The sequence below is a fragment of the Clupea harengus genome, chromosome 16, assembly GCF_900700415.2.
Source record: "Clupea harengus chromosome 16, Ch_v2.0.2, whole genome shotgun sequence".
NCBI classification, from domain to species: domain Eukaryota; kingdom Metazoa; phylum Chordata; class Actinopteri; order Clupeiformes; family Clupeidae; genus Clupea; species Clupea harengus.
The window spans coordinates 5,559,556-5,572,033 of NC_045167.1; the positions used below are offsets into that span (position 1 = coordinate 5,559,556).

Consider the following 12,478-nt stretch of genomic DNA (forward strand, 5'->3'; position numbering starts at 1 on the left):
CGCCGCCCTTGCCAAGGCTCTGAGGTGCAGTCTGGGAAAGCCAGCCGGCCCCACGCCTGCCACCCCAGACAAGGAAGACCTGCCTTCCTCTTCCTCGCAGGAGGATGGGGCTACGGCTCCTGATTGGCTAAAGTGTGACGGGTCATTTATACCAGACATTAGTAACAAGGAGTGGACGATGGTGAGCTTCCAGAATGAGGACTTCATGCGCTGTATCTCGCCGGTGGTGTACACTGATGATGCGGGGGACATCGCTGGCAGGTGCAACATGACCGACTACACCGAGTATGGGCAGCTGGTATTGTCCGTTGACATCGACTTCCTCCAGGAGAGGAGCAAGACGGGAGACAAGGAGCTCACTGGCCCCGCTGTCGTGGCTTCCGGGGAGAAGATGAAACCTCCGGAGTCGCCGGCCAGCGGGAAGAAAACGGCCAGGCACAAGAAACGGCACAGCACCCCAACACGACGATCATCAGGGTCCAGCCACAGCACTCCAACAAGAAGTCCTATGAGGATCTAAAGCAACAACAGTCCGAACACCAGTGGTATTTCTAGTGTTGGTGTGAAGTGAATTTTAGGGTTAGGTTGTGTTAGGAAAAACGAATAAGAGGGCACTCTGAAACTCCTGTTTCCAGATATTTGTAAATGACTTCAAAATGACCATAAGACAAACGGTGATATATAAAAGTGTTCCTCTTATATAAATACAATTCAAACGGTACTCCTGAATACTTTCATTTTTATTTTGTTTATGTTGTCAAGGCATCCATGGGTATCTGCTATGGAACAATATTGGGGTAAAACTGTAGTCTCTATGAATCAAAGGACTCAATGACACAGCATACTTTCAGTATTAGTTCATATAAAGTACTGCACACAAAAAGCTTTCACCACAATGGGAAAAAAACAACAACAACAACAACAACAACAACAAAAACACATTGCAATCTAAAATGGCAGTCTAAGAATATGGCAGCTTCTCTTTCATCCTTGATTAGTTCTTTTTCCTTCATCAACTGAATACCCTGCTGGTCCAGTAGTACATGGGAAAATAATAATAACAATAATAAAAGTAATAATATTAATAATAATAATAATAATAATAAAACAAAACTGAGAGCAACTTTGGTCAGGTGCTTTTGTACATGTAGTTCATTTGTGCAAACCGTCCCGACCAGCATTCAGGCACTATACATTTGAGGTTAATAAAGGAAGGAACAACGTGCTGTTTTTTTTTTCCAATATTAACAATAACAACAACAAAAAAACAATATACAGATGTCTGTTCCCACTTTAAATATGAGTAAACAGTATACAAGGACGTTTTCTCCTCTTTTGTAGCAAATACCTTCCAAACATAAAACGGAAAGGATTCAAGGCATAACATTTGACTGTTCGGTCGCCTATGAGTATTCAAGCATTGAATTAGTGCTGTAAGACTTGTTTCAATCAGTGTATTTGATATCACTGAACTAGCAGTGGACATCACACAGTCATTTTCCCCACACACTATTTGCCCTTAAATAATGTTCTTAAATACATGCTGTGATGGTTTTCTTAATGCAGTTCAAGTCATTTCATAAACAAATGCCTCCTATCTCCATCTCTCTATCTGAGAGTGTGAGAAGAGGTGATTATGGCCGAGGCAATTACTGTTATTCTTTAATGCGGTTATTTTTCACTTCAGGATTATACTAATGCACACAACACATTGTGTTTCATACTTAATGCTGTTCCTTGTGAACATGGCAGCTCTGCTGTGGTGTGTGCTGTTGAGGATTATAGTAATGCACACAACATTTGAACTTCATACTCAAAAGCTGTTACTTTTAAACAGGGCAGCTCCCCTGTAATGTGTGCCGTAGATGATTGTAATGATGCACACAAAACTTGTATTTCATACTCGAAAGCTGTTACTTTTAACATGGCACCTCCACTGCCGTATGTGCTGTTGAGGCTTATAATAATGCACACTACACTTGTTTTCGCAAACTCATAGCTGTTACTTTTAACAGGGCAAAACCCCTGTGTGTGTGCTGTTATCATGAGAACAAGCTGCTAGCTGACTCAGCTCCCAGCTATTCCAAGTGGGGACACGCCATCTGGTCCCCGCAAGTGCAACAGGACCCTATTAAACCCCAACAAGCAACGCCCTGACCCGCGACCTCCAACCTCTGAACTTTGAGCCCTGGGGGCTGTGTAAAAGCTTTTGCCTTGCCTTCTGACCCTGGTAAAGCAGGCGCTGCCTCACAGCACGCTAGGCAGATAGAGGGAGCAGAGCAGCATGTTTTGGCCGAACGCTGGAAAGCGCCGGAAGGCCTCCCAGGCGTCGGAGAAGACGTTGTACTTGAGGAAGACGCGGTGCTCCAGGCTGGTGGGCATGCTGATGTCGCGGCTCATGATGTAGATGCCGTCGTTGTGCAGCGTGCACGTCAGGTTCAGACCCGACTTGGAGGTGTTCTCCTTCAGCTGCAGCCACTCGCCCGTGCTGACGTTGTACGACTGCACCTGGAAGACACGCGCCAGCCAGCCAGTCGTTCAGTGAGACAAGCAGGCGTGGGAATTGACTCACACTACAGCACAAGAAGCAGTCTGGCGCTATTTAGCTTTGTAGCTCAGGCACCTGCTTCTGAGGGCCTTTGGCACCGGTGCCATAAATCTCTCCAGAATGTGAGGTTTACGAGGTGAAGGGGTGATGACATATACTGACCGCTAGTTATTTAGCACTGCAGTTTGACATCTGATTCTAAACCTGAAGGCCATGAGTTCAAGGCCCAAAGAGGACAAATAGCCCTGTGTTCCTTTACATCACAATGGGAAAAGAGTATAGATATATATATATATATAACAACCCTTTTCTTTAAGTCAACATCGGTGAAACAGATGAAATAAAATATCAACCACACCACTGTCACTCACTGTTAGCACGTCCTCTGTCTGGTTGGGCCTTCTCCTCCAAGTCTCCAGTTCGTGGGTGTAGCCCCCTACCAGGTAGATGGTGTCCTCCACCGACAGCATCTGCTGCTTGCGGACGTGCACCGAGCAGGTGTGCATGACGCTCCAGGTGTCAGAGATCGGGCAGTAGCGCAGCACGCTGGTGTTCCTGTCTGTCAGCACAAAGAGACACCAGCTGTGATAAAGTTGTACTCCATGCCTGACTGGCTGACTGAAGATCCATAATGTATTATAAGGTTATGGTATGGTATTTAGCAGATGCTTTTGTCCAAAGCTACTCACAAAATATATTTACGAAAAATAGAATATTAAAAACAGTAAATAAAAAAAGGCATTATGCACAATACATCAAAAAGCCGTATACCAATGTTGATTATTAGACCTCCCACAGCTGACTCTGGGTTCAAAGTGGAGTGGTAGGTATGGTAGTGTTATTCTGCCTTTTGGATTTGGTTAATCTCCACAGTTTGGGAATCATGAAGGAAAGCGGACCAACAGAGAGGAAAATGGGACGGTAGAGCTGGCCATAAACAAGCAGTGAGGAGAGGCCTGTTTGACTTGGAGAGGAAGGAGAAAAGCCCAATCCCCACTGCTCAACATGTGTCCCTCTAATAGGGAATGGTTGAGGGAGACTATAGGCCTCTCAGAGCCTCAATGGATTCTGTGACCAAGGCAGATACTGCAGGGTCAGAAAGCAAAAGTGCTTCCTAATGGCTCTGTGACCGCTATTTTGAATTACTAACTAGTGCAACTCTCGCAGGAAGAGGCAAAGTAAACCAGAGCTGAACTCTGATTTTAAAACATGAGCTCTGCATTCTCTTCTCCCTTCTCAAGAAAACGCGTATCTGGTGACTGACAGCACAAAGCCCATTTCAGTGGTACGGAGTGTAGGATGCTGCAGACCTCTGGCAGTGTAGCCGCCCATGACAAGGATCATTCCCTGGCACTCGCAAGCCGAGAACTCGGCCAAGGGCTCGGGCAGCGAAGACACACACGTCCACCAATCCTGATCTGGGCTGTAGCACTCCACGGTGCCCAGACACTGGCCCCCAACGGCATACAGTTTACCTCTCACAGCCAAGAGCTTGAAGTTTGACCTGACAAGGAAAAAAAACAGAAAGATGTCAAGCACTCAGGCTGGTTGAAGTTTTGAGTGCAAGGGTCAGTGGAAATATGCAAACTAACCTTTTCTGGTTCAAGGGCGCCACGTGATTCCACTCATTCCTGCGGGGGTTGTAGCAGTGCGCTGCGGAGATCTCCTGACTCGTCATCCTGTATCCACCGACAATGAATAAATAATTGTCCAAAACAGCAGACCCGTATCCTCTCACGTTTACCATATCCGCGGGCAAGTTGTTGGAGAGTGGCTTCCAGCGCTGTTCAACCTCTCCATAACGTAACATAGACCACGGCTCGTCCTGGTCTGTCATATCCATACACGTACCAATGAAATCTCCGATGGCGACTAGAGTAGCCGTCCCCTTCATGCGTATTTCTTTGACTTGGTCTCGCAGTGCAACTGGCAAAGCTTTAAACTCGGGTCGCCGGAGCATCGGGTGATAGTAACAGCTCATGTATTTAAGGCATGCATTTCGCAAATCAGAGGTCCCGTAAACCTCAGAGAGCTTGTACAACTCCACGCAGTTATCCTGCCGGATTTCCGACAGTATCAGTTTCAAGATTGAACTCACTTGCAAAAACGAAGCTGTTTCAATCAAGTCTTCAAGTGTCTCATTAACAACTTGCACCTTTGAAGTGTTGATAAATTCCAGGACCAATTCCAGACCTGGAACGCTCAGTCCCTGTAGCTCTACTGAATCCTCAGCTGACTCGCGCATCCCCGAACTGTACAACGCACGAAAATAATCACTTTTTTCAATAAGCTTATTTTTACTGACGTTATACGTCTTGTCGTCCATAATAATTTCAATAATTTGTTCTGGCGATGACATGTTGACAGTTGCTTTCCCCTGTCCTGTCCTGCTGCTTTCTCCACTGTTCTGGCTGTTGAGAATCTCTTGTTTACATTTTGGATCTGCAACTTCAAATGCCTTTTCCAAGGCCTATATATGGTAATGCTCAGCCCATAGATCCCCAGATGGATATGATCTTTCCGACCTGCATGCAGATATTCTTAGCTGCATCAACGAGGGAAGCGAGCTTCGAGGCTAAAGATAGCCACCAATTTAATATCTAACTAAAAATGTTAACATCATTAGCTTAACGGCTAGCTAGCAAGTCCCTCATTCCATGGACAACCGAGCTGTTTTCGTCACTTCCTGCATGCGCTTTCTGTTGTTGGAGAGTCATAATAAACATTGTTGTAGACTGTCAACCACATGATCAGCTGGGACAATGTCGAAACAATGGGTGATTTATCTTTAAAACAATCGATCGACCTTGCTTTGATTCTCACTATATATACATTGGCTGACAAAATACTTTCATAACGTTGCTGTTCCACTACGACTGTTGCCATGAGAACGACTCTCGTGATGTGATGTCAGTTTTTTTTTCTTCTTCAGGCTTGTCCCTGAGATAGGCGAGTTTCTGATGTAACAAGATTTATGCCATTTAACTTGTTGTTGTTGCCGTGATTGTATGTAAAACAAACAAACAAAAAAAAAACAACGACAGCAAGTCACACATTTAGTTAAGCATCAGCCCAGATGGAATTTGCACGTATATAAACTTGAATCAGCGTGCATCTATGCGCAACAATATGTGGGTAGCCTACTACCTCTTCAGAGTCTTCACGTACCTTTTCACATTAGCCTTTAACTAGCTACCGCTTCGAACTATATATACGAAGCGGTAGCTTAAATTACCGCTTAAATTAAATTAAAAGCATTTATATATATTTATATATATAAAATGCCTTTAAATTAAATTAATAAATATATATAAATGCTTTTAATTTAATGCTTTTAATTTCATTTAATTATATATTTTTTTATATAACGTGATATTAAGGGGTTAGATCAAATATATCTCTGCAGAGTTTTATTTTCTATCTTATGCTATGCATTTTATGTATTCAATTTTTATATTTTTATAATTTTTATAATTATTATTATCATTATTATTTTGTATTTATTTATTGCACTATATCCTAGTTTTTATGTTTATTTGATGTCTATTTTTATGTGGATCACTGTTCTTTGTGCACGTAATGTATTTGCTGTAAAGCACTTTGAGCTGCATTATTTTGCATGAAAGGTGCTATATAAATAAAGTTTATTATTATTATTATTTCTTCGCTGCTGCTGTAGAGAATACGTCAAGAGCATAGATAACGTTAGCAGCTATGGGTATAACTAAGATAAGCGCCCATAATCATCTGAAATTAGAATGTTTTACAACCCTGTAATAAGACTACCAGTGTGTCTCTCAAACTTTTGTGCACAGTTCAAATGCCTGTACAGAGACATATGATCATTTTCTTAAAAAGTAAAAGATTAGTTAGTGCTTCAGTTATTTTATTATAATTACATCTCACATAATTGCAAAACGCGAAAAATGAAACACGCCCTAATTTGGATACCCTATATCGCCTGCACAATCATGACCAGAATAATAGTCTTACACAAATCATGATTAAAATCATGTTTAAAATACAACGCGACGCAATCAACTTCAAAGTTTCTATATGCTGTAATGCCTTATCATACCGAATGACATTTGCATTTTATTCAGGCGCTAAACTAGCCCGCTAATTTCAGGGTCCTGCCACTGCGCGACGGGAAGAACATTTTGCCCACCAAACAAACTCCATGTAGAAGCAGAGAAATCCAAGGTAATGTTGTGATATTTGCGAATTATGTGCATCGCAGTACACAGTAGGTTAAAACTATATTAATAGTCGACAATGTGGATGTTTGAGAGAACCCAGAAGCGTAATAGATGAGTAGTTTCCGGGTGTTTTTCTGTTTGTTTATTGCATCTCAGTTCAAGACGGCCTGTGTTGGCTCGTTATTTTCATTGGATGCAGTCCCTTTCTAAACATACTAATTCGACTGGATCTATTGTAATATTTGACCGTTTATGTATATCCGGTTCAACGAAGAATCACAGGGCCTCCCATGCAAACATAAAGCTATCCCTGTACTACAAAAACAAAGCTAACAAACAGAGCTAACGTTAGCTAGCTAGCAAACGTTCGCTAGCATGTCAGTGAGGCTAATCGTGTGTTCTTAGCTTATTTGCTAGTTTGTGTTGACAAGTTGCTTATAGTCGTTGGCAAAGTTGAACTAAGTTCAATAACATTATTTAACCTACCGCTCAGAGATAGACAAATAAAGATGAACTGTATGCGTTCACTTACGCACATGTTTTGAGGGTATGTTAGATAAGTCTGCCTCAGCTCGAATGTTGAACATCCAGCTTTCCGACTCGAATGTCTCGCGAGCTAGCAGTCATAACGGCAAGACTTCGTACATCTGCTGTCAGTTTGATGGCTATAACTTCTGTCATTTTTGCAAATGAGTGATTTTATCAGACGGACAAGAAAGCTATGTAAGGCAACAATGACAGCTGCTGGTTTGAATTGTTTACAAGAACACCCTCAAGTTGTCTCGGGTATTAATATTTTTACACGGTAATCATTTCAAGCATTTAAATCTTGCTAGATGCTAAGGTAGAATGTAAAGCTAGTTATCATTCAGTAGCAGACTAGATGACAGAATATCAAGTTCGAAGTAGTGAACTAAAGTAAAGTTAATTGCGCCTGACTGCCTATAGTATAACATGTTTTTTCCCCCCCAGAATGCCTGCTGAACGCAAGAAGTCCGTGAATATGGAAGAGAAAGAGCCAGGAAACAGTAGCAAGGAGAAAGAAAGGGAGAGAGAGGGCGACCGGCGACCCACCTCGTCCCGGGAAAAAGGGAAAGACGAGCCCAAAACAGGCAAGAAGGATGGAGGCAAAGCAGCAGAGGAGAAGAAGAGGAGGATCGAAGACGAGAAGAGAAAGAAGGAAGAAAAGGAGCGCAAGAAGAAAGAGGAGGAGAAACTAAAAGCAGAGGAAGAGCAGAAGAAAAAGGAGGAGGAGGAGAAAAGGCTGCAGGAAGAAGAGGAGAGGAAGAAGCAAGAGGAGGAAGCAAAGAGACTGAAGGAGGAGGAGGCAGCTTTGCTCAAGTAAGTAACAAACGTATACTAACAAGCTTTCTGTCATGCTTGAGGCCCCTCAAGCTTTCACATTTAACATTAAAGAGCATTATTTGTGAGTCCTGTCATACAGCCGATCCTATACTTGAATGAATTGAAAGTCATGCAAGTACTTTGATGCCATGTCAGGAACACTGGCTACAGTCCACAGTCTTACACTTGATTATCTGAACATGCCTGATGTCAAGGGGTTTATTATTCCACAGTGAAGGACGGTTTATGCTGTAGAAGGGAGACATGGACAGTAGAATAGAGATTAGAATAGATAACCTTTATTGTCATTGTATACCTCTACATACAACACAATTAATAATAATAATAATAATAATAATAATACAACTTTATTTATATAGCACCTTTCATACAAAAGAATGCAGCTCAAAGTGCTTTACAGCAAATACATAATATGCACAAAGAAATGACATGCACATAAAAATAGACATCAAAGATATAGTGCAAAAAAAAAATTAAATTATAATTATAGAGATATATTTAATCCAACCCCTTAATATCACCAGTAGAGATTTAAATTAAATTAAAAGTATTTATATATATATATATAGTGCGAAATGGTAGCTAGTTAAAGGCTAATGTGAAGAGGTACGTTTTTAGTTTTCTTTTAAAGATGTTAAGCGAGCTGGCTTCCCTGATGTCTATAGGCAGTATGTTCCATAGCACTGGGGCGTAATTGACAAATGCTGCGTCCCCGATTTTCTTACGGCTTTTGCTGGGAACCTCCAATAAAACCAGCATTCGATGATCGCAGTGTTCTTGAGGGCAAGTATTTGACTAGGGAGTTTGCAATGTAACTTGGTCCTAGCCCATTAAGGGCTTTGTATATTAGGAGAAGGACCTTAAAGTCAATTCTAAAAGTTACTGGAAGCCAGTGCAGAGCAGCTAAAACTGGACTAATGTGCTCTCTCCTCTTGGTTCTGGTTAATAGCCGAGCTGCAGAGTTTTGAATGAGCTGAAGTCTCTCAGTTGTTTTTTTTGGGAGGCCAGTAAGGATTGCATTACAATAATCAAGACGGCTTGAAATAAAGGCATGAATCAGTTTTTCAGCATCTTTTAATCTTTAAAAAGTTTAATCAATTAGAAGCGCTGCTCCTGTTGGAGCACTAAGAAAGATACTGGAAAAAAGCACCATCTAAAACAAAAACCTACCAAATAATAAAAACATTTTTTAGAAAAATATAACATGCTAGAGTGCAATGGTATGCATGGAAATCCACTTGAGATGAATGTAGCTTTGTACTAGCATAACTGCAAATATTGCACAACCAGTAATAGTAGCACAAATATATGTAGTTTCCAGTATGACATTATTGCACAAGAACAATACAATTAATGTAATGTGACACACACACACCACACACACGCGCGCGCGCACACAACATGGACAATTTTTCTTTATTATTATAATGATGTTTTTGGGGAAATAATGATCTTGAAAGCATTAACAGCTACAAGTTAAGCTCTTGTTGATTTAGTTGAAAACATTGCTTGATGCCCCAAGTGGTTGGTGACACCAAACAGATTCACAGGCAAGCCATTGTTTACACAGTCAGTGCAAACTAAAGTGAAAGTGAAACTATGTGTATGGGAAGATGGTGAAAAGAATCTTATTCATGATAAACTCAATTGAAGTTAAAATAAAATAAAAAATCCATCAGTTTGATTGTGAGGCCAACCATTGACTTCCCAACCCCGACCCCTCATACTGTGGGTTGCCAGATCTATCTAATTCATTTCCCCCCCTAGTAGTGAGAGTTTAGGTGTCAGCTCATCGACAGACGGAATCCTCCCCTTCCCCCCTTCAAAAGCCCACTGTTTGCCCCATATAGCCTAGACACTGAATCAGACATGATTGGGTTTGATCCGTTTAATGTCTGTATTGTCTGTCCTGAGCTGTGAATCCGTCAATAAATTATTCTCATGAACCATCTACTGTTGGGATTATCTGTGCTCTTCTGCCTTCCTGTCAGAAAAGGCTAAACAGTTCACTAAGCTCTGTGAGGGAAATAAAAAGACTTAAACAAAAATGCAGAGAAGGTTTGAGAGTATTGAGAAACATTGTTTGTGTACCATGTCTTTAGAATGACTATGCACTGTCGTTAGTGGTCTAGAGATATTAAATTCACTCCATCAGATCTTATGGTACTTGACCTCTGACTGTCATGTTCTCTAGTGAGAAACATTGTCTCTGTACTATGCATGTAGAACTAGTATTCACGGTTGTTGGATTAGAAACATGTTCATTTAAATGAACTGCCTCAGATCTTTTCAGTATCTGACTCTTCTCATGTTCTCCTCTTTGCTCGTCCCCGCAGGGAGACAGAGGAGGCGCAGCAGCTGCACCAGGAGTCCTGGGAGCGCCACCACACGCGCAAGGAGCTGCGCGCGCGCAACCAGAGCGCCCCCGAGGGGCGGCCCGAGGAGGCCTTCTTCGGACGCCTGGACTCGAGCCTGAAGAAGAACACGGCGTTCGTGAAGAAGCTGCGCACGCTGACGGAGCAGCAACGCGAGGCGCTCTCGCACGACTTCGCCAGCCTCAACCTGAGCAAGTACATCGGCGAGGCCGTCAGCTCTATGGTGGAGGCCAAGCTCAAGCTGTCGGACGTGAGCTGCGCCGTGCGCCTGTGCTCGCTGTTCCACCTCCGCTACGCCGAGTTCGCGCCGCTCCTGCTGCAGGCCTGGCGCAAGCACCTGGACGCGCGCCGTGAGGAGAAGACGCCCAACGTCAGCAAGCTGCGCACCGACCTCCGCTTCATCGCCGAGCTCACCGCCGTCGCCCTCTTCACCGACAAGGAGGGCCTGTCGCTCATGTACGAGCAGCTGAAGGGCATCACCGGCGTCGATCGCGAGACACACACGCACGTCTCCGTGGTGATCAGCTTCTGCAAGCACTGCGGCGACGACATCGCCGGGCTGATGCCGCGCCGCGTCAAGGCAGCGTCTGACAAATTCGGCCTGGCGTTCCCGCCAAGCGAGATCATCACCACCGAGAAGCAGCAGCCCTTCCAGAACCTTCTGCGCGAGTATTTCACCTCGCTCACCAAGCACCTGAAGAAAGACCACCGCGAGCTGCAGAACATTGAGAGACAGAACCGGTGAGTTGGGTCCCATCTCTGTTCATAAGCCTGCAGAAGTGAGCCAACATGAGGCACTTTTCCTCCCAGGTGATGCGAACGTTTACAGGAAGGGCCCCCTAATCAGTTCTTTCAGCCTTTCTGTTTCCGTTGCGGTGCGAGAACTACTAGACTTGACCGTAGCTTTTTCTCTTCGATAGCGACATCAATGCCGAGCACTACACAATAACAAGAGCACCAACAACATTAGACCACTGAACCAGAGAATCTCTATCTAACGTTAGGACTACCCCTAGGTTGAGTCAACAGTTACATTTTGCTATAAAATGTGATTAAATGGCTTCATGGCAGCTGTAGTTACCACTGTTGATTGATTAAAGCCTATAGTTCAGCTGATGTTTTGCTTACGTGTTCAGTCAGAAACTTTACCCTCAACATGCTAACCGCATAAGCTCGCTGTGTTCACGGTGTAAGGTAAGGTGCTGGTTTTGAAAATGCCACTTTTTGTCTTCCACTCAAGTCGAGTTGAAACGGTATCCTAATATTGAGACCTAAAAATGCAGTGGAAAAGCACCCCTGGCTCTTGTTTAGGTCTGAAATTGGTGTCCTTTTCTGTCTTTTGTATATATGTGTGTATATATGTGTGTGTGTGTGTGTGTGTGACTTTCTTTCTTCTTTTACTTTTTGTCTTTCTCTTTCTTTTTTAACCTTATAATCCTTTCTGTTTCTCTCCCATTCCCTATCACTTTTTTGTTTCTCTTCATCCCCCCTTCTCTCTTCTCCAGGAGGATCCTGCACTCGAAGGGGGAGTTGAGTGAGGACAGGCACAAGCAGTATGAGGAGTTTGCCACCTCCTACCAGAAGCTGCTGGCCAACACACAGACTCTGGCCGACCTGCTGGACGAGATCATGCCTGAGCTGCCCCTGGACAAAAGCGTGCAGGAGGGTAGGAAGACACACATACACACACTTACCAACGCACTTATTCATGTATTCATGCTCTCTTTTTCTAGTTGAATCTCAAACTTACACACACACACATACACATACTTACCAACACACTTATTCATGTATTCATGCTCTCCTTTTCTAGTTGAATCTCAAACTTACACACACACATACACACACTTACCAACGCACTTATTCATGTATTCATGCTCTCCTTTTCTAATTGAATCTCAAACTTACACACACACCAACACACACTTACCAACGCACTTATTCATGTATTCATGCTCTCCTTTTCTAGTTGAATCTCAAACTTACACACA

The 12,478-nt window shown here is 43.1% G+C and overlaps 2 protein-coding genes across 7 annotated transcripts in view; one reads left to right on the top strand and one right to left on the bottom strand.

The window, feature by feature from the left end:
- Positions 1 to 917: 917 nt before the first annotated feature.
- klhl42 (kelch-like family, member 42) lies at positions 918 to 5,696 on the bottom strand. The gene is made up of 4 exons (XM_012825415.3): positions 4,141 to 5,696; positions 3,859 to 4,052; positions 2,920 to 3,107; positions 918 to 2,508 (listed from the first exon to the last, which is right to left on the bottom strand). The coding sequence occupies exons 1-4, from the start codon at positions 4,905 to 4,907 to the stop codon at positions 2,248 to 2,250; spliced, it is 1,410 nt and encodes a 469-aa protein (XP_012680869.1). The 5' UTR covers positions 4,908 to 5,696; the 3' UTR covers positions 918 to 2,247.
- Positions 5,697 to 6,633: 937 nt separating this feature from the next.
- The window catches only part of upf2 (UPF2 regulator of nonsense mediated mRNA decay), a 21,770-nt gene continuing 15,925 nt past the window's right edge, over positions 6,634 to 12,478 (top strand). For all 6 annotated transcript variants that reach the window (XM_031582674.2, XM_031582676.2, XM_031582675.2 and 3 more), the window contains exons 1-4: positions 6,634 to 6,751; positions 7,720 to 8,088; positions 10,449 to 11,228; positions 11,993 to 12,153. In XM_031582674.2, the coding sequence (XP_031438534.1) occupies positions 7,721 to 8,088; positions 10,449 to 11,228; positions 11,993 to 12,153 (1,309 nt within the window). In that variant the 5' untranslated portion in view covers positions 6,634 to 6,751; position 7,720. The remainder of the gene's footprint in view (positions 6,752 to 7,719; positions 8,089 to 10,448; positions 11,229 to 11,992; positions 12,154 to 12,478) is intronic.

Coding starts and splice junctions, on each gene's coding strand:
- klhl42 (XM_012825415.3), bottom strand. CDS start 4,907: ATGTCATCGCCAGAACAAATTATTGAAATTATTATGGACGACAAGACG. Junction 4,053..4,140: donor GCGCCCTTGAACCAGAAAAG/GTTAGTTTGCAT, acceptor TTTCCTTGTCAG/GTCAAACTTCAAGCTCTTGG. Junction 2,509..2,919: donor AGACAGAGGACGTGCTAACA/GTGAGTGACAGT, acceptor CGTGTCTTCCAG/GTGCAGTCGTACAACGTCAG.